This window comes from Chionomys nivalis, chromosome 25 (assembly GCF_950005125.1).
Source record: "Chionomys nivalis chromosome 25, mChiNiv1.1, whole genome shotgun sequence".
NCBI classification, from domain to species: Eukaryota; Metazoa; Chordata; class Mammalia; order Rodentia; family Cricetidae; genus Chionomys; species Chionomys nivalis.
This window is the reverse complement of record NC_080110.1, coordinates 26,151,046-26,172,846: the sequence shown is the minus strand read 5'-3', so window position 1 is coordinate 26,172,846 and position 21,801 is coordinate 26,151,046. Positions and strand designations below refer to the sequence as shown.

The window sequence follows — 21,801 nt, the reverse complement described above, 5'->3', positions numbered from 1 at the left end:
AAAATCTGACTGTATGACAAAAACTTTAAAATTATAAGTGTAATTATTACTATTTCTAGTAATGCTTAGCAACTGATGAAATCATATGTAGTAATGTACTCTTGTAATCTCAGCACTTGGGAGGTTATCCTCAGCTACTTCTTGATTTTTTTTGAGGCTAGCCTGGGCTACATGAGATCCTCTCCTCTCCATCTCCTCAGCAGTGGTTTGAGTTTTCCAAATTCAATAATAAAATTCACCCAGATTTTTTAAAATTAAGAGTTATAGATAATTTCTTGATTTATTCTTGTGCTTTATAGATAAGGGGCCATTAATGATGATAGTCTATTCAAGCCTTATTTCACCAAGAACAGCGCTATAGTAGGCCTTCAAAATTATTTGCCCTGCTATGTGGGTAAGTGAAAAAAATGAATATTCAGACTGCTGTACTGCTTTTTACTTCAAAGCTAGCAGAGGGAGAATCTGGGGCTATCCAAAGTTCCATTCAGTGGCAGCACACAATAATGTATTTGTGCATTTTGTCAGCATTTATAATATGTACTTATCCTTAAATTTAAATTTTATTTAAAGGCTCGAGGTATATGAAAAGTGAAAAGTCACGTATTTGTAGATTGTCCCCATTTTCCAAGGAAAACAACAGCGGTAATAATAAACGTTGTTGGATTATAGATTCATGCTAGTCCTCTCATTTTCTTTTTTGTTCTAAAGGCCTGTCTAGAAAAAAACTACATCAAGATTACAGGTTGTATAATCGTATTACACCAGTGTGATTTTCCAGAGCTTAGTGGTTGTTTTTTGACGATGAAAAGGGAATTCTGTATTCTTGTTTTTGTGATCCAACACTAGGTTGTTTAGGGGTAAAGAGGCATTGTGCTGTGTTGACAGTTACTAGCAAATGGCTCCTAATTTTAAATACAATTTTCAGGTTGGAATTTATAACTCATACCTCAATGAAGTATTTGTTTAAAAAAGGTCGGCAAGCCCATCCCATGTTTCTGGCTTTTGGAATAACCAGTAGCTGTTTAGACTTTGGACACGTGTAGTGTTGAGCCCAGAGCCTCCTGCCCTTCTCCAAAAGACTAGAAATATGCCAGGCTATGGCAGTGCACACCTTTAATCCCAGCACTCGGGAAGCAGAGGCAGGTGGAGGTCTGTGAGTTCGAGGCCAGCCTGGTCTATTTGAGGTAGTTCCAGGGCAGCCAGGGCTGCACAGAGAAACCCTGCCTCTAAAAATCAATAAATAAAATCAAATAAATAAACAAACAAACAAATGACTAGAAATAGAAGATGGGTTGAGTAAGGGGGATTTCTGTTGCTATGGCGAAGATTCCAGTAGCACATGCGCCGTCCTGGCCAGATGACAAGCTAAGGGCTCATGGAGCTTTAATCGTAGACAGTGAAAAACAAAAACCCAGACAGGCACACAAACAAACACCTTGAGCAACCAGAAGACCAAAATCCTTCAACCACTTCCTGCTCTCCTCGAGGAGGGGTGCTCGACTCCTGACCGGAAGTGCCTATCGCGCATGCCCTTCTGCCCGGCCCGAGGGACCCTTTTCGAAGTCAGTTCGGTTCGGGTGCAGAAGCGCGTGCTGCCTCGAGGCCCTGGGTCCGGTGAGCAGCAGCCAGAGGCCTGTGGAGGCCTGGGGCGACGGCGGCCATCGCAGAGGACCTAGGAGGACCGGGGAGGCCCAGAGAGGTTCGCGGGGTGTCCTGAGGCCCAGGGAGGACCTTGAGAGGTGGCAGCGAGCAGAAGCCAGTAGGCACCAGTAGGGCCTCCGAGGCCTGCAGAGGCGCGAGGCAGCCATTGGAGGCCAGGGGCCTGTGAGCTGGGGTCCGGAGAGCCTCCCTGCTGGGGACAGACGCCTTGAGGCCTCGTCCTCGCTGGCTGCAGAAAGAGACCCGAGCAGAAGCATCTCTCGTCCCTCCAAGGCCTCCCAGCCTCGCCCAGGCCCGAGAGCCGAGATGAGTGAACCCCAGGACGAACGTCCTCACGAGCTGGAGAGCCAGTTCATCCTGCGCCTGCCCCCGGAACATGCTTCCGCTCTCCGGGAAATCATCCGTTCTGGCAGTGCCGCCACGAGAGAGAAACTAAAGATCGACTTATCTCCTGACACCCGGCACGCCGTTGTTCAGGTGGATAATGTGTCGCTCTCTGCCAGGGTTGTTGATTTGCCTTGTGTTATCGGAAGCCTGAAAACTCACGATCGGAAGACCTTTTATCAGACAGCGGATATTTCCCAGATGCTTCTATGCAGTGCCGATGGCGATCCCCGCCCTTCTTCCGTAGAGCTCGTCCCTTCTGCTGGTGCTCCAGCAATGGGAAACGAAGGGGAAACCGAGAAAAAATGTCTTTGGAAGCATGGCATTACCCCACCGCTTAAGAATGTCAGAAAGAGACGGTTTCGGAAGCCAGCAAGGAAGCTCCCTGATAGGAAGCAGAGTGAAGAAGGTGGTAGTGGCGCCATTGATTCTAAAGACGTGGAAAAGGAAGTAAAGAGACTGCTCCGTTCAGATGCTGAAGCCATCAGCAGCCGATGGGAAATCGTTGATGATGAAATCAAGGCAGTCCAAAGTCAAACTTGTGTCCCAGGGCTTCCTGACCCCACTGCAATAAGTGGTCCTGTCTCATCAGAATGTGCTATACCTCAGAACACATTCCGTGATTCTAGCCATCATGATGATGATCAAGAAGAGAAGGATGAGGAGGAAGAGGAGGAAGAAGATGAGGAGGAGGAGGAGGAAGAGGAGGAGGAAGAAGAGGAGGAAGATGATTATGAAGAGGATCTGGAAAGGGAGCTACAAGCCAAGTTTATTGAGTTTAGCTCGTGCAAAGCTAAGGAAGGCCATAGTTCAATAATTTTGGGAATTCAGAAGCTGATTCATCACAAGGAGAAGAAGCTCCAAAAGATTCAGGGCAAAGCACAAAGACAAAAATATCTCCTCAGAAAATTGGAAAACCTGACCCTCAAGAGTCATTTCCAGTCTGTGCTAGGACAGCTCAAGTTGCAGGAGAAGCAGAAGCTTGAGCAGATCATTTTCCTGCAGGAACAACTGAAATATTTTTTGAAGAAGTAAGAAGACCCTGACTCTGTCATCTAGACTGAAGACTTGGTGAAACTGTGTATTTTCCTCCAGTTACCTTATCTTGAATTAACAGTTTTTTTTTTAAAAAAAACATTTTGCTAATTGTAGTCGAGAACACACTCATATAGAAAAGGGAAGTATAAAAATTTGATGACTTAAAGGGTCCCAATTGATTATGGGGCTTTACTTCTCAGTTAATTTGAGAACTCAGTGTATTCTCTGTTATGATTCTCTCAGATCATTTAGCTGTGCTTAACAAAGGGAGACAGTCTAGCTTAGTAGGCCCTACAGCTAGTTTGCATATGTTTAAACTGTTCAAATGTTTGCTACTACATAGAAAGAAATTTCTAGGTGTGGTAGCCCACACCTGTAATCTCAGCACATGAGAAGTTGATTCATAAATTCAAGGCCAACCTGGGCTACATAGCAGCTTCGAGGTCACATTGGTTTATATAGATCTGTCTTAAAACAAAGAATACTAGATTCTGTTGAAGTAAAGACTACTTGTTTGCTCAGGGAATTTGTGTGTGTGTGTGTGTGTGCAACTGATTAGTGTGCAGTTGCAACATTTTAGCCTTATTCTAAGTTTCTCTATTCTAACCTTACTAGAAAAGATTAGGAAAAGCCAGATACCTGTAATTTCTGTTAAGACTTCCTTACCAATTCTGGGCTGCTTGCCAGTGTTGTTTTAGAACTTAGTATGTATTCTTTAAGCAAAAAATAAATTCTTTCTAATGGAAATAAAAGAATTAGTAGACTATTGTATTGTTTTTCTACATAGTAATGCTCAGTAGGCTGAGAAAACACAATGACACCAAAGAAAATGCCAGTTCAAAATGCTAATTTCAGGAAACATCAGTGCTTCATATAGTACTATATCCTCTAAGAAACGGGATGCTTACATTTCATTTGTCAGCAGTATTTATTACACACAAGTGTTACTATGTCACTCTAGTTACTAGGAACTATTTATAATTCTCTGGACTTAATGATATATTCACTTTTCCCTCTACTAGAATGTAACTTTGTGTTGGGACATTGACATATATGGGAAACACACACACATAAACACACACACACAAACACATACACACCAGTTTATCAAGAAACAGGTGAGAGAGAAGTAGGAGAAGGAGAAAAGGTGTGAGAAGGGAGGGAGAAAAGGGGACATTGTAGAATACCAATACAAGGCAAACTACTCTCATACTTTTAAGAAATTTGGAAGATATTTGAAAAAATTATAGAAAAAAATTGATAATCTGGAAAGGTATTGTGGAAAATGGGGGTTAAGATTTAAGATTTAGAAATTTATATTTTTTATTTATTTGTTTGTTTATTTGGTTTTCGAGACAGGATTTCTCTGTGTAACAACACAGACTGTCCTGGAACTAGCTCTTGTAGACCAATCTGAACTCACTGAGATCCGCCTGCCTCTGCCTTCTGGGTGCAGGTTCTGGGATTAAAGGCATACGCCACCACTACCTGGCAAGGAATTACTATTTTAAAGTGATTTTAAGTTATAGTTGGTTCACAGCTTTCATTTCATCTTATGAAATATTTTTATCAAGATTCTATGTGAAATCACCTCAGAAGTAACAGATGGTGAATAAAATAGAAGGAATTCATATTAAAATAATTACTGGGGGCTGGAGAGATGGCACAGTGCATATAAAAGCCCTTCCTGAACAAGCATGAAGACACGAATTCAAATCAAGGAGCTGGATCGGTTACTCCAGCACTCGGGGCTTAGCTGAAAACCTGCTTGAGCTCTTGCCTCAAGGATAAGATTGAGAGAAATAGAGCAGGACGCTAAGCATTCTTCTCTGGCTTCCAACCCTGCTTATAGGCAGACATCTCACACATGTGAGAGCCAGCATCACACACATCCAGCACACATAAATTTCTTTTCAGAAAAGGTGAAGGAAATTAAAACTCTGCCTCAATAGTCAGTGTTATTATAAACTATGGTAGGTCAAAAGACAACTTAAAAAAAAATTAAAAGACAGTATCACTCTCTAGTCTGACCTCAAACTCACAAGTTCAGCCTTCTTTGTGCTGGGATTATGCCTGAAGCATGAGTTTTAGGTTGTCTTTTCTCTACTTTTTAATGAGAAAAGATATTTATTTAAACTTATACTTGATTTGATTCTACAAATAGATACTTGGTGAGGTACGTTTGTATTGGACACATACAATGAAGAAATACGAATTCTAATTTCAAGAAGTTTGCAGGTAATGTCTGATTGTATTAGTCAAATTATGTATATACAGATTTTTTATATTTTTTTAATTTTAATTACATGTCTATGTGTGGCTATAAGCACACAAATACAAGTGCCTGAGAATCCAAAGGCATCAGATTCACTGGGAGCTGGAGCTAAGGTGACTGTGAGCTGCCTGATGGATGTAGGGAAGAGAACTAGGCTCCTCTTCAAAAACAGTGCACATTTTAAACAACTGAGCTCTTCCATATCCTCTTATTTATTTTTAAAAATATGTTTAGGATACCAAGTTGAGTCACATTAGGTTAGCCATGCCAGCGAGCTAAGATTTGAGGGGTTGTTGGGAAATGTCAACTGTTCAAAAAGTGCCATTTCAATCTTGTATTTGTTCTGCCTTGCCTGAGATTACTGTTAAAGAATCTGAGCATCTTGTAAGATGCAAATATTGTCCTTATTTTGTGGGGAGAACATATTTATTTGGTTCTGTGTATGATCTCTAGGAGAGGATTCCTAAAAGGTACTTAGAGGAGAGGCACAGGTAAGAGATGTGATGGAAAACTGTGGAACCCTGGAATAAACAAAATGTAGAGATTTTCCAGAGCACTCATTAGCTCTTACTGGTTTACTTTTGGTCATTCATGTTAGTATAGTGATTTTAATAGCCAAATAAAAACATGTACACTGCCTGCATTGCGGGACTAGTTAAAGATATTTCTTTTAGCCGGGCGGTGGTGGCGCGTGCCATTAATCCCAGCACTCAGGAGGCAGAGGCAGGCGGATCTCTGTGAGTTCGAGGCCAGCCTGGTCTACAAGACAGGAACCAAAAGCCACGGAGAAACCCTGTCTCGAAAGATATTTCTTTAATTAAGCATAAGGTGTATCTATGAAGAGAAATCCCCTAATTAGGGTTAGGGCAATCTAAGTTTGTGGAATATAAACAAACTTCTATTTTGTTAAAGTGATTGTTTTTGTTTTTTATGAATTTTTAAAATTTTTTTTTGGTTTTGGTGTGTGTGTGTGTATTCTTTTTGCTATAACCCAGGAGGGCTTAGATTTGGTATGCAGCTCAAGCTGACATTGTTGAACTCCATGGAAATCTCAGCCTCCCAAGTGCTGGGATTACAAGTATGAACTATAAACCCTGGTTACTTTTTAATTATTTAACGAACAATTTTAAATAGATGCTGTGTCTGGGGTTAATAATATTAAAAATGCACTCCATACCATTAAATCATTTAAGAGAGTCAAGTTGGCTGTATTTATGACTTTATAGAGGAATTTTTTAATATGTTTCAACAACATTGGTTGGCGCTAAGAATTTAAACCATATTGATGACCTGCTTATGATCACCATTAGAAACCAGTCCATTTTGTTACTGTGGGACACAGCAGCACTCATTAAGCCAAGGAAATGGAACACTGAGAAGGAATCTCCTTTCAAAAACATTTTTTAAATTCTTAGAGAACTTTATCCCTATTTTGATCATATGCACCTCCCACATCTTCCATATGCACTGACTCCCAACTCCATGTATGTATGTGTTTTATATCTCACTGTATCCAATGTGTACTGTCCACATGCCCCTGGGTGGAGCCTGCCACTGAAGCATAGTTGACCTGCCAGGGACCACGCCCTTAAAGAAAACTGTCATTCCCTCCTCTGGAATGCAACTGTCAATGGCTCCTCAGCTAGTGTTAGGGGCTTGTAAACCCCCATTTCTAAGCTGAAATTTGGACTGGCCTGATCTTGTACAAGTCTTATGCAGGCAGCTACATCTGAGTTCATGAAGACCAGTGGTTCTGTCATGGTTTCACATTGATTCCCCCCAATGTCTGGTTCTTACATTCTTTTTGAACATCCTGTGTGATGGTTCCTGAGCCTTTTGGAGAAAGGTTGTAATAGATAAATGATAGGTAAGATTTGGGTTGTGAATCCACAGGCACTTATTCTGTGTACTTTGGCCAGTCATGAGAAACTTCTCTGATGAGGTTTGAGAGCTGTGAGACTCTATGGGTATAGAAATATTGATTTGTCCCTTTATCAAATAATAAATAGTAATAGGTTTATCTATGGGGCCTGTGAACTCCCCTATCACAGATACTGGCCAGATTCACAGTATTAGGGGTTCTCTTGTGGAACAGGTCTTCAATCCAATCAGAAAGTAGTTCTTTACCCCTCTAACACTTGTGGCGTTATTCTACCCATGAACATGTCTTGTCATGCCAACAGATGTTGATAGAGGTTTCTGTCCAACCCTGTCCTGCAGCCATTCCATCTCAAACACACAGAGATCTACAGTAATTATAAACTGGTTGGACTGGTAGCTCAGGCCTCTTATTAACTCTTTCTTACATCTTAAATTACCCATTGTTCTTGTCTAAGTTAGCCATGTGAGGCATTCTCATCTTGCTTCATCTGTGTCTGGCTACCTCTGTCTCGACTGCAGACTGACTCTTTCCACTTCCTAGAATTCTCCTGTTCTGGTCACCCCGTCTCTACAAGTAAAGCTTGCTTGGAGTCAGAGGGCAGAGTTAGCCACTACCTGACCAAAATTAACCACAGAGGTTTTGGAAGACTGAGGACAGATAGGAGAGGAAAGATAGATAGTAAGTTGAGGAAAATGGAATCATGTGCATGTTTGAAGGAAGGAATGGAGCAGGTAAGAAAGGCTGGTGGCTTCTCTGCTTCTCTGATCTTTCAGGTTCTTACCCCAATATCTGACTCCTGTTTTTTTTTTTTTTTTGATAAAGAATAATTAGAGTAACCTCTCAGTCATTATTGTAGCTCACAGGGTTTACAGCTAGGTAAGACTTACTGGCTTTTTTCTACCATTAGCCTGCATTGTACCTCTTGCTGCCATAAAAGCTAACCATCAGGGAGGAAGCTTCCTGGTTAATATCAGCTCGATTTCTTCTTGACCAAACTGGTTAGGTTCTTCTGAGCACTCTTTCAGCTAGATTTCCTCTTTGGGTGTTGTTTTCATCCTGGCAAGCTAAAGTTTAACATGAACTCTAAAATGTTAATTAGAGAAGATCCTCCTCCTTGGGTGTCTAATCACCTTCTGTATTGATCAAGTTCTTCCACCCCAATATCTACATATTTAGTCTGTATTTTAGTTAGAGTTTCTATTGTGTGAAGAGACACCATGACCATGGCAACTCTTATAAAGGCAAACATTTAATTGGGGCTAGCTTACAGTTCAGAGATTTAGTCCATTACTGTCATGGTGGGAAGCATGGTGGCATGCAGGCAGATGTAGTATTGAAGAAAGAGCTGAGAGTTCTACATCTGGATTGGAAGGCAGCAGAAAGAGTGAATGAGTTACTGGGCCTGGCTTAAGCTTCTGAAAACTAGCATCCCACCTCCCAGTGACACACTTCCACTTCCCAGTAGTGAGTGACACTTGCTATGAACCAATGGGGACTGTTTTCATTCAAACCACTACAGTGTGCCTTCAGCAAGAATCCTGGCAAGTCAGTGTAGTGATACTGCAACAGACACCCAATCTTGAAGTCCTGTCTTTGTCATTTTCTATCCCATCACTCTACTTATTGTCTACATGTTTTGTTGTCCTTAGGGTTGAGGTTGATCTATCAGTTGTCCTAAATGAAGTCCTCACAGCTTCTACAAGTGTCACAGGTTCTCTACTTAACCTTCCAAAATAAATAAATGTCAGTGGATAGGGAAACTACCAGGCAGTTGTCCATACAGGATTGTGTCCTTTAAGAAAGGAGTATATTAGCCGGGCGGTGGTGATGCACGCCTTTAATCCCAGCACTTGGGAGGCAGAGGCAGGCGGATCTCTGTGAGTTCGAGGCCAGCCTGGTCTACAAAGGGAGTTCCAGGACAGGCTCCAAAGCTACAGAGAAACCCTGTCTCGAAAAACCATAAAAAAAAAAAGAAAGAAAGAAAGAAAGAAAAAAAAGAGTATATTTAAGAGATACATTTGTCAAAATTGCTCAAATAAATGCAAAATATGTCTAAAATGGTCATTACTTCTCATATTGAAAGCCAGCCGCAAAGGCAGTATGCCTGGAGCCTATGACAAAAGGGAGAGTAAGGAGTGAGGCAAGTATATATTGACATGTCTGTTTTCTGTGAATAATGTGCAGGATTTCAAGCTCTAATAGCAGGAATCAACCCTAGAGTTTTAGGGACGTTGCTTTAAAAATAAATGTTATTGAGCACCAATGTATATAAGATTGCGGTGTCCAAGAACTGCAAGATAAACAAGACAAGGTTGTATTTAACAGCTGAATCTTTTAGCATAACCCCAAAATAGAGAACACAGAAAATTACTGAAAACATAAGCCGACTGGAATTATCAACTGGAATCCATACAAATGCATGGTAAAGACAGCAAAGGTTTCTATTTTTAAAAAGGGAGTTAAGCTTGCAAAACATGCAAAAAAGAGTTAATGCTTCCCTATGACAGAAATCAACAACCTATTCTGCCAAGAGGAAGACAAGTGGAAATTAATGTCAGAACCCCAGCTTAATTCTCTCTCAAATTCAAAAAACCTGATTTTTAATGTTCATGAAAAACACGTGTCCTGCTCTGTAGAAGCCGGGACAATTATTGGTTTATTCATAATTTTATGTCTCTTGTACCAGACACCATGTGGTGGAGCAGCCAAGGGCCAAGCAAAAGGGTGCCAGAATTCTACACACAGTTAGATGGCAAGCTGTGGAAGCCTCCTTCCCTCCTCCCAGTTCACACAGATATAAATAGCCCCTCCCACCTTCCAGACAGGAACTGAATGAATATAGAGGAAGGAAACTAATTGGACCCATCTGTGGCTGGGAAGACAAATTTCCAATAAATGTTCCCCCAAAGAAAGCATTTTCAAGTGCTCTTTTGACCAGTTTCAAAAGGCAGAGGCTTTTTATGAAGTGACCTCCCATCTTCTAATCCTCCAGTCCCGGGAAGTTTCGTGTTAATACATGCGCTGCCCCGAGCCTGCCTGGCGTGGAAGCCTATGTCTGGAATCTAAGAGCTGGGAAGGCTGAAAAAGCCTGTAAATTTGGCATTTTAGCATTAAGCATGTGCATGTGTGTGTGTGCATGTGTTTAATCTTCGGATATTTCCCTAAAGCTCAGTTCAGAAAACAAGTAGAACCAAACATTTGCGGACATTCTTTTCTCTTAAACTTTCCGTTTGTGTTCCCCTCTAGCAACAAAAAGCCTGCATAAGCATGCGCACACACACAATTTCTTTCCTTCTGTTAACTCATAGAAAATACGATGTAATTCCTTAGAGGTCTCTCATGCTCCCTTTACCTTTAGAACAAGGTCTCGTGTAGCTTACAAACTGGCCTCAAACTCACTGCATAGCATAGGATGGCCTCAGACTCTGATGACTTTGCTTCTGTCTCCCAAGTGCTGGGATTACAAGTATCCATCATGTTCGACTCTTGGGAACTTTTTGACCATCTTTTAGTTAAGCTTGAGGCAGAATGGAGCGTAGAATTATTGCTATAATCTAGTATTGTTATCATACATGATTTTATTTCTGTATTTACAACTATAACAATGAGAGAAATGATGTAGGGTACCCTGAAGTACATTTTGCCCATGGCAGGACAGAACAGTCAAGGATCAGTGATCTAGAAACCTGGATACAACTGTCCATATCAATCTACTTCAATCAAGCCAGCCAGCTTGATTGAAGCCAAACCATCATTTGGTTTTGGGAGGTTCTTCTGGACTATTCAACACTTTTGTCTATATTTGTCTCTCTTCATCGCTCCAGTAGGTGGGCAGAATTTTTACTGTAGTTTATAATGAAGTAAATAAACTTAGTAAAAATGTGAGGTGATTGCTTAAAGTCTAGACAGTGACAGAGATAGAATCGCAATCCAGACAGCTTGAACACGAATCAGTCCCTGTGACTGCCTTGCTGCAATATGAATTGTACCTATTAAACGACCACCAGGAAACTACCCAGTACAAACAACCATGGATTTCCCAAATGCAGGGTTAGTGCTAAGGGAGAAAAGAGGCAGAAGTCAGCCTTACAGCGTTTAGGTATAGTGTTGTCTAGTCTGTCCTTAAATCTCATTATGCCTTCCCAAAGCTGTGTTGGTGTTACACTCTCACTCATTCTTGTGTGCTACTGAAGAAATGCATTCCCTCTGCAAAGGCCCCTCATGCACAGCTTCTCTGGCTCTACGCTCCCATTGGATGCTCTCGTCTAGAAGGTAGGACCCTGTCCTTAACAGTCTTTGCATCCCTTGACATCTAACACTGTGCCCAGTACAGAAAAATTCTTAAGTAAATAGTGGAAGAAACTGGATATAAAATAACCATGCAAAACAGTGGCTGCCGCATCGCAATTGGTATTTATCATTCTTATAGTTTTTAGAGTTGGAAACATTTGAATATTCTTATTTTAATATTTTCAAGTTTTTTTTAAAGACTGTATCTCTTGGTCTGGCATTGACCTCCTGGATCTATGGTACTGCATACTTCTGAACCCCGCACTGGAAAGGCAGAGGCAGATAGATCTCTGAATTCCAGGATAGTTTGGTTTGATTTACGTAAGGAGATGTTATGTCAAAAAAAAAAAAAAAACTTGTGATAAAAGGAAGAAAGAAAAGAATATGGGAGGGCCTTGGATTTCCCACAGGGCAGGGTATCCTGCCCTTTCTTAGGACTGGAGGGGGAAGGAGGATGGAGAATGGGGGAGCGAGAGGGAAGTGGGAAGAGGGGAGAAAGTGGAAATTCTGAATGGTATTATTTATAAAGTAATTTAAAAAAGATAATAACATATTACTTTGTCTAAATACATTAATTTTCTTATTCTATGGAAACTATTTATCATTAGGGATTTTAAAGATGTTTTTATCAGCAACTTTATGAAATCGTGGGTGAAGCTTTTCTAGAAAATGAGGCGAGAGAAAGGGTGAGGGAGGGGAAGAGAGGGAAGAGAAAGAATGGAAATTGTAGCGGCTTGAGAGATTGTTCGTAACACCTTTCCCTCAATTGATCTGGAAATGGAACCGTGCTAATAAGGTGAGAGAGAGAGGAGCAAGGTGCAAATGGACCATGTTAATGGGGAAGGTGGGAAGAAGGTGGGAAGGCAGGGCATTCACACTCCAGAGCAGGAGCTGGTGTAGCACAACTTGTGCTAATGAGCCAGACTCCGCCTCCTGCTTCCAGCACCTCTGCTCCAAGCTCCTTCAGATTTCTAATAACTCTTAGAAGATGCTTTCTGCAAACCATATATATCCAGCTAAGCCGGGTGCAATTAGAAGCAGAAGGAAGTTCACCCCAGGTTTCCCTTGAAATAGTTCCACTTTGCAATGTCTAAGGGCACTCAGACTTGTCAGTCATGTGCCTTGATTTTGGTTGGAAAATGCAAATTGATGTCATAAATAGGAATAGGAGTGATTACAACTTCTGAATCCATTAGCCCTTTGTGGTAACTCACACTGATCTCTTGCCTAATGCTCTTCACTGACTTGTCTGCTCCAACAGGAAACTTTCAAATCTTGCCAGCACCCACAAGGCCCTGTGGGCTCTGAAACCTACATTCTCTACACTGGAATCCTGCCTTCCAACAATATAATCCTCCCTTCTCTTTCTAGTACTCCAGACTTATTCCTGCCTTAGTGGTGTGGGAGGTCCTTCTGTCTATGTGTTGTCTATGTGTTGCTTTTATTGGTTAGTGAATAAAGAACTGCTTTGAGCCTATAGCAAGGGCAGAACAGAACTAGGCAGGAAAAGCTGGGCTCTATGCTGGGAGAAAGATGACGGAGTCAGAGAGAAGCGGGTAAGTCACAGTCACATGGTGATATACACATTACTAGAAATGGATTAAATTAATATGTAAGAGTTAGCCAATAAGAAGCTAGCAGTGGGCCAAGAAGTGATTTAATTAATACAGTTTCTGTGTGATTATTTCCGTTCTGGGTGGCCGGAATGAACAAGCGGCCTTCCTGTTACACCTTAGGGTCTTTGCCACTCCTTCAGCCCTCAATATAAAATGCTCTGCTTGACCCTCTCCATGATAAGCTTCTCATGGCTCTGATTTCCATTCAAGCTTCTTAGGATGCTTTCCCTTGTCCCTTTCTTCTTTCTAAACTAGCATTGTCCAGATGTAGCCCCTCTAATGCCACCTTTAAGATACTTATAATAACGTCATTATCTTATTCAAGTGTTTAGTTGTAGATTTTTATATTCTCTGCCCCAGAATACAAGTTACAGAAGGGTAAGGTCCATGTCTATATAGATCTCAAAAATATAGTTTGATGTAAGATACATAGGGACCTAATACAGAGAAGGCATGTGTCTTTGCTGCTGGGGCTAATACAACAAATTATCATACCACCTCCTGGTTCATAGAGAGTGGGCTGTAACCTTCATATAGCAGAAAGTGCAAGGAAACCCTGCAGAACCTTCCTGACAAGGACAGCTATCCCATTCACAGTGACTCTGATTTCACGGCCTCAATGGCTACGGAAATCCCCCATCTGCATACCATCACAGTGAGGACCGGGTTTGAACTTATGAATGGGTGTGGTTATGACATTAAGTAAACAAAGGTGAGCCTTATCTCCTGTGGTAACCACACACAGCACAGGTACACAATAAGACTATGAGTCAAGAGGCGACTGGCCCTCAGCACGGGAAAGGCATTACTAAGCCCTCTTACTGTCTTATCTTTGCTCCCCTTGATTGGCCCCTTTCTTTTCTGAGAACCTCCATTTTTAATTTATAGTTCTAATCTTTCAAACTTCAACTGATTAGTATTACTTTATCTGAACAACACTTCTCTATTCTTAGGTGGTTTTTATATGAGCTCATATAATTCAAAGATTGTATATAAGTAGCCTTTTTTCTTTCTTTTCTTTCCGTTTATTTATTTATTTATTTATTCACTTACTTAGAATAGGATAAGAAAATAAATACCATATTCTCAAATAGAAGGAATTACACACTGACTATATGCACACACACATATGCTGGATTATGTATATATATACATATATATATACACTAAATTATATATATACTGGATATTATATATATACTGGATCGTATATAAATATATATATATACCGGATTATGTATATATACTGGATGACACACATATACTGATATGTATACATCTATCTATATATATACATATAAAAAATCTTTGTTCATTTCTACAACAGTGAATGAGGCTAAGTGATGGCAGAAAGCAAGTTAACCATGCCACCTTTCAAGACTTACTTTTGCCCCAGTCAGGCTTGTTTCTCAGTATGTATCATCTTCACACATGCTATGAACAAAGTACTTCATGCAAATTTTCCTTGAAAGAATGTGATTAGCCTTCTGCATTTATTCAAACTCTAGATGGTGCTCTGTCTGTAACAAATGTATAGGTACATCTAAGGTAACATAGGAATTGAACATGGAAGCTAGCTTCTCTGCTTCCTGGTATTTTTTTCACTTGAAATTTATAAAAAAAAAAATCTCCTATGTTCTCTATACCAAGAATGATGTCACAAACACAGGGTCTAAGACAGTGTGGAGGCTACCCATGGGGGTCATCTGTTTGCTTTGTGCATTTCAATGACGTAGCTGGAAGAGTTAAAGCAAAAGTAGCTATGAAATACCCATAGGTAGACACCAGTTCACGTTCCATGAAGGTAAGGACCTTATCCATGTTGCTCACCATTGGATAGTGAGGGCCCAGCAGGGCTTCGTACAGTGACTTATCTAATGTTGAGAGTAGATAGCTTACTGCTAGTCACTTTTGAGAACTTATGTTAGTTCTTTATATAGCCACAGCAATCCAAAATGAAAAAGAAGTACCTGTTACTAAACAACTGAACTAGAGAGGGTACGTGACTTGCTAGAGTTCATGTGTGACTTCAGTGAGCAGAGACCTATACCAAGAAACCCACACTTTTCACCTCACCACACCGGGTTCTAAGCAATGACTAGTGACTGTACTAAGTGCTCATTTTCGTTTGGGAACGTGGTGGTAGGAGCAAGGTTAAAAGTGTTTTATTGCCTATTCATCGGAACACAGTGCCTCGCTCTTTTGAACCCAGTACTCTTAATTTACTGATAGTCACAGTCATCAAAGACCCAATTAAGCTCTTCAGATAGCCATTTTGTGACTCTCAATAAACAAGAACCAGGGCAGCCAAGGAAAGTGCGGAGGGGGATGTGCTGAGCCTGCAGGTGGAGAAGGAGACATAATCAGAGGCAATCAAGGAGCCAGGCTCTCTCGCCAGCTGTGCAGCTCCTGGCTTCCTTCGGCCTGAAGTGTTCTGTTATGACACATGCTACAAAACAGAGCATCCTGCACACCGGCTGCCATTTCCCCTCTGGCTGGTGTTCTGGAAGAGCCAGCCCAGGAGGACAGAAGGCAGGCTGTCATTTCAGGCTTACCCTTTGGCTTACCTGCATGTTGCCGCAGGCAGCTTCCTCATTTCCGAAGAAAGCCTTCCTCGTCTCCAGTCATATTTATAGCCACTGACTCACCCCCATCACTCCTAGATAGCTTAGTCTTTCTTAAGGTCAGGAAATCTGCCAGTGCAGAGCTTGCCACTTAAACAGAGGCATCTTCTTGGAGCACCCTAATTATGTTAAAGTTGGGGGCTGACTGCTTAACACTATATTCAGTTTTAATGTTCACCTCCTGGAACAAAATCCCTCCTGCACTTTAGATTTCTCCTATAAGACCTATATAAATAGAACTGCATCCTGCCAGATCTGTTCCTCCGAATACCTGGAATAGTTCAGAAGAATGGAGCAAGAATGCCGGGCATTCTGCAATTCATTGGCAGGGGATTTTCTTACAAAGCGCTTCTGTACATCAGAGGCTGCAAGTTCAAATGTCATCATTAACATGCAAGTGATGTTGGTAAGTGGAAGGTCAGCATCTTGCCTGCAGGGGTTTGCTGCCCTGAAGCCTTGTGAAAATGCAGACAGGAAGCTGCTAAGACCTGGCTTCCAAGGGGAGTTCTACAAGCTGAGGTTTCCTCTTCTGACTGCCTTGACGATTCTGCAGATCATTTGACTAGAACACTGTTATTGTATTGAGTTGGAATGTCCCAGATCAAGAGCCAAAACTATCTGGGAGGCTGAGGTAGGAGGGTGGCAAGTTTAAGGAATGCCTGGACTACGGAGTTAAAGGAAAGTCTGACAACTTAGTGAGCTTTGTGCCCAGATTTAAGAAGTAAAAAGAGAGCTTAGAATGTAGCTCAGTAGGAAAGAATGTGTTTAGTTCCTAGCTGGATTATCTTGGGCTATCTTTTTCCTGCTCCCCCCCCCTCCCCGGCCAATATCCAGTTACCACCCATCTCTTTATTTGACCTAACATCCTTTCGACTTACAACCTTTGTAATAGATTGACTTATCGTATTACTGGCTTTGGTAAACCAGAACAAAAGCCAGCAGAGAGCATCTAGACTTAAAGAAGGGAGGGCCCTGCTTCACTGTAAACTAACTGCCTTCCTGGTGTCCCTGGTAGTGTATCTAGCACATGTATTGCCTTATATCCTCTCTTTATCCTGTGGTAGAGTTCTTGCCGCCATTTCTACAGTGGTGCAGGTAATTTAGGATTACCTGATTCTAGGTTCACAGTCACTAACATTTGGCTCAGAATAAATGACCTATCATTTCTTTGGGAGCAAGTGCTCTGTTTTGCACTGAAGGTTCAAAAGTCGGTGTTTTTTTTTTTAATTGTACACAAATTCAGATTTAAATTATTACCTCAAATTTTAAGGTATTTTGGAGAAAAGAGGTTCCAGGCAGAAGGAACTTGAGAAAATAAGATTCCTTTGGAGACATGCAAATCACTGACTCTGTCAGAGTGGGGTGTGCACACGGGGAATAACAAGACACAGGACTGGAGAGTCCCTTGGGTTTTACCTGCATGTGGTGTGACTTCATTTAAGGATCCATGCTGCTATGGTAGGGTCAGAGTCCTGCTTACATTCGAATGATAAGAAGGTGGGTGAAGAAGGTGGGTTGGGGCAGGAGTGTGCCACCACCGTCTCCGGGACATGCCAGGACAGCACAGGTGGAGGTGCAGGAGAGATGGAAATGTAAAGGCAAATGGGAGGGCAGTAGACAGGATGTGGGGGTGGAGCCAGTGTGATAGTGAGGAGAAGGAAGAGCAGAAGCTGTCATCCAGGTCGCTAAGCTGGAAAAGTGTGTGGCCTGTGACTCCAGTGGCTTACTGACTCTAGCAGTACAGGCTGGGCTGACGGGTGGAGGAAGGTGGAGTCCTGCCTTTCACTTGTTTGGAGAAGCATCCAGGTGGCTGGAGACAGCATCTCGGGACATATATGTGTAAAGATGATGCAGCCTTGGGAAGGGTGCGGAGAGGAGAAGCGGCTCAGAACAGGTACTGGAGATGGACCATTTCTCAGGGAGAGAAGAGATGCCTTGTAGGACTACTGAAGGCATGGCGTTCCAATCTCCATGTCACTGCACACCCCAAGGGACTTTCGACCCCACCAGCAGCCTCCATACATGGGGCAAAACTAGTCAGTCCTCATCCGTGCTGTGCACTATTTGCAAAGCTAAGTTGGTAGGTGGCAGGATCACCTACATGTGCCAACTGATGAAAGACCCCTGCAAGAACTCTGTGTGCCTCTATAACGGTTCCTGAATTCCCCAGGTCTGTGCATTGACTATAGTATAGAACTTTGCCTTCTTTTCTAGGCCTACTCATTTTTCCTATGCAATTTATTTTTTTGTCAAAGAGCAACAGCAGTTAGGCATTTCTCCTATTTGGAAAAGGGCACACAGTGATTCTGGCTTGGACTCCATCAGCGGGCTTTCCAGAGCGAGGCAGTTGTTAATGGCCGAGTCAGCAGGACACAGTGTAGGAAACAGAGACCAGCCTCTTGACTCCGATAATGGCTCTCTGGGGCTTCAAAAGTTCACTAAGAAATGTCGCTTTAACATTGCAGTTACTTGCTACCTTTGCTGTCACTGTGGGACCAGAGTCCCTTGATGGGTTTTATAACATGGTGATCACAAGTGTTTTTGAAACATAAAGAGAAATTCACATTTTGGTTATGTAACCCTAGGGGTAATTATTTCACTAATAAATCTTGGAGGAGGAAAATCTCACTGTCACTCTTAAATATTTCACATGCTATGTACCGAGCATCCGGAGCAGTTGCAATTCTACCTAGAAAGCATCTTTCTAGTGTCTCTTACTGCAAGTCGTTGGTGCTCAGAGCAGCGGTATGGTCAAGCAACATGCCTATGATTCATTGCAGGGGCAACTTGACGAGAAGACTATTGACTCTCCATCACAAATGGGTTTAATATTCTGCCTTTTCGTTTCTTGTTTTTAGTCCTGGGGACTGGTCCTAGATTCTGATGCAGGGCTGGCCAAGAGCTCTGCTTCCACCTCCCGCCCCTTAGTCTTTATTTTGAGTCAGGGTCCCACTTAGCTTCTCAGGCAGGCCTTGAACTTGTGGTCCTCTTGTCTTGATCTCCTGAATATTTGGGATTACGGATTTTCAATGGCAGGCATGGTTGTACTTACCTGGTCTTGTTCTGCTGTTTCACTTGAAGAGGATATTTCACTGCTCTAAAATGGATTCGATCATCTGTAAGACGATGATCCTTGTTCCCTTCTACCTTGAGAAGCAAGTCTTAATTTACCAGACTGAATGATGATATGAGGGGAAAAGAGTTAAGAGGAGTTAAGAGTCTTTGGTTTCTGATCATTTTCTCTTTCAGAGATCACGATTTTTGTGATCAAAAGGGAGTGACACAAATGACCATCACAAACTGCTATTTGAGACAACAAGCCACTGGTTATTCATAATTAAAATGGAATAATTTGCAACTAATGGACGATGACTGCTAGATGTTCATCTATGGTGTGATAGTGTCATTGTTCACAGATAGGCCTGCTGTTTAGCTGGTAACTGAAAGCATTCAAGCAGAACAAGAGGCTGCCCAAATACCCGCTAAGTAGGGAGAAAGGAGGGATTTGGGTACTCACTGATAAACTGTTTGCCAAGCTCCCCATTTATGCAGGAAACACTGATTGGAGTCTAAATAATTCGGTGAGTAATGTAGTTACCTCTCTGACGACGTTTCTCTGGAAACCAACCAGCAATGAAACTTCTAATGCTTGGCCTTCATGTTAGGAAAGTAAAGCCCTAATTTTCATTTTCCTTTAAATTTCTTCATATGAATGGCATAGTGAATATGTAATTTAATTAAATTGATGTTTCTTCATAAATATAAATGGGTCAAGTGAGCCTGAGTAGTTTCCTTTTTCTCTCTCTGACACACTCATTTAATTAAATCAGCTGCCCAGTAAACTCAGCTAGTGTTTTTGGCAAGGGGCATTCTGGTTAATCAAGTCCCATCTCTGTTTACAAAGTTCTTTCCACACCTATTCCCTTCCCTGTCTTTCTACTTGGGCTCTTAAAGTTGAGGTCAGTGTCTTTTCTCTCCTATTTAAATGCTTTTTGAACTACAGTGATTGTCCTGAGCCAGCCTCTGCTGGATCACAGTAAAATGGCTTAGAATAAAGTTAAAAACTCGGCCATGATCAGCAACACCTTATGCAGCTCAGCCCTCCCAATCTCTGGGCTCCCTCTCCTGGTTCTCTCCAATTGCCTTTAATATCTTCAGCCCACACTTTGAAGACACGTGCTTCCCTATACCTCAGAACCTTCATACATGCTTCTTCTCATTTGTTTTCTGTTGCTATGATACACACCATGATGAAAGTCAACTTGAGAGGGGTGTCATTTCCACATGGTACATTTACATGCAGAGAGAAGACAAGGCAGGGACTTGAGGCAGAAACCATGAAAGAAGGCTGCTTACTGGATTGCTTCCTCTGACTTGCTCAGCTGGCTTTATAGATATAGCCCAGGTCCACCTGCCTCATGATATAGTTACTACCCACAGGCTGGGCTCTCCTGTGTAATGCCTCACAGACATGCCCGCATGCTAATCTAACGGAGACAATCCCTCAGCTGAGATCCCCTCTTCCCAGATGTATCAAGTTGGTTGATGTAAGATTAGCCACCACAAAGCAGCTTTCCTAAATAGTCAAGATCAGTCATCACAAAGCTGTCTTTCCAACTCGAGCCCTCTCCCATTTCCACTATCTACCTCGCTAATTCTTACTCGTCTTTCAGATTCTAAATCATCACTTCCTTCATCAGGTGGATTTATCTTGATCTCTTAGACCAGGTTGTGTTTCTCAGTCATATACCTACAATGCAAACATTTTCAATGAGCCTACTTTTTTACAATTCCAATCTCAATCATGACATAATATCTACAAGTTTTTGGCGTACGCCTTTAATCCCAGCACTCGGGAGGCAGAGGCAGGTGGATCTCTGTGAGTTCGAGACCAGCCTGGTCTACAAGAGCTAGTTCCAGGACAGGCTCCAAAACCACAGAGAAACCCTGTCTCGAAAAACCAAAAAAAAAAAAAAAAAAAAAAAATCTAGAAGTTTTAAGTTGAATGAATAATGAATGTTTTCTTAAACATTTATCTAACTGATCATATATACAAACACACACATATAATATCTGCTACATATTCTCAATAGATTCTTCTCTAAAGAAATAAAGACCTACTTTTAAAATATTTAATCTGAAACATCTAAAGCAAATAGAGCATAGTATTCTGAACACCGGCTTTGATGGGATGGTGGTGCTAGAACACACACGTAAGGAGGAGACTTAAAAAGGAGGGGGGATGAAGGGAAACGTGGCTACAGATGGAGGCCCATAAGAAAATGATGACACTGTGTACCATAGTGGACATTCGTGTTTGGTTCCAGATTTGGCTTCCCAGCTGATAATTCTCTCACTCTTCTGGATATGGCTCTCAGTCTGAAAGAGAATGCTAGGGTGTATAATCTCTAGACATTTCTGTCTTTTTTTTTTTAATAGTTTTTGCTGTTAAAGCCACTTATCTGCCTTCATAAGCTCTGAACAGTTAGTCTGACAGGAAATAGATACCCCTCATGTTGGCATGACGATTTTTCTTGTTACAAATTCAACTTTTTTCTGTCATTTCAGAGAAAGTTATCCACTTTGTAATGCTTCTTGTCTCAATCCTGGGGGCTGCATCTCACATTTTCGAGACTCACTCATAAAACAAACATTTCCAAGAGCCAATAATGTCTCTTAACATCATCAAGGATGGCAATCAGTGAAGCTGGCATCCTGCAAGACCAACCCGTATCACCACATTAACTGGTGTTTTCACGAGAGTGCATATCGACTAACATGGGTTTGCTCCCAAAGTAATCTCATTTATTTAAGCACGCCACTAGCTACTTACCATAGGCTTGATCTACTCTACAAGGGAGTAATCCAGAAACACAAAACCACAGACATCACTTTTCCCTACTGTGTTTTGTCAAGAAATAAAAGCTTGGTAGCTGTTAGCACAAAGATAATTCATGTCACAAATCATTAGTTGATATTACTTGAGAATAGAAGAGAAAAATCCTGGAGGAACACGTGAAAATCCAGATCACA

At 41.7% G+C, this 21,801-nt stretch overlaps 2 protein-coding genes across 2 annotated transcripts in view; one reads left to right on the top strand and one right to left on the bottom strand.

Annotated features, from left to right (window-relative positions):
- The window catches only part of Ptprr (protein tyrosine phosphatase receptor type R), a 231,502-nt gene that overhangs the window by 141,219 nt on the left and 68,482 nt on the right, over positions 1-21,801 (bottom strand). The gene's annotated exons all lie outside the window — the stretch shown is intronic.
- LOC130866533 (transcription initiation factor TFIID subunit 7-like) lies at positions 1,966-3,078 on the top strand. Its single transcript, XM_057758053.1, has one exon. It carries the CDS (start codon positions 1,966-1,968, stop codon positions 3,076-3,078), a length of 1,113 nt encoding a protein of 370 aa, XP_057614036.1.

Bases quoted from the DNA above. Each gene is read 5' to 3' on its own strand.
- LOC130866533 (XM_057758053.1), top strand. From the start codon at position 1,966: ATGAGTGAACCCCAGGACGAACGTCCTCACGAGCTGGAGAGCCAGTTC.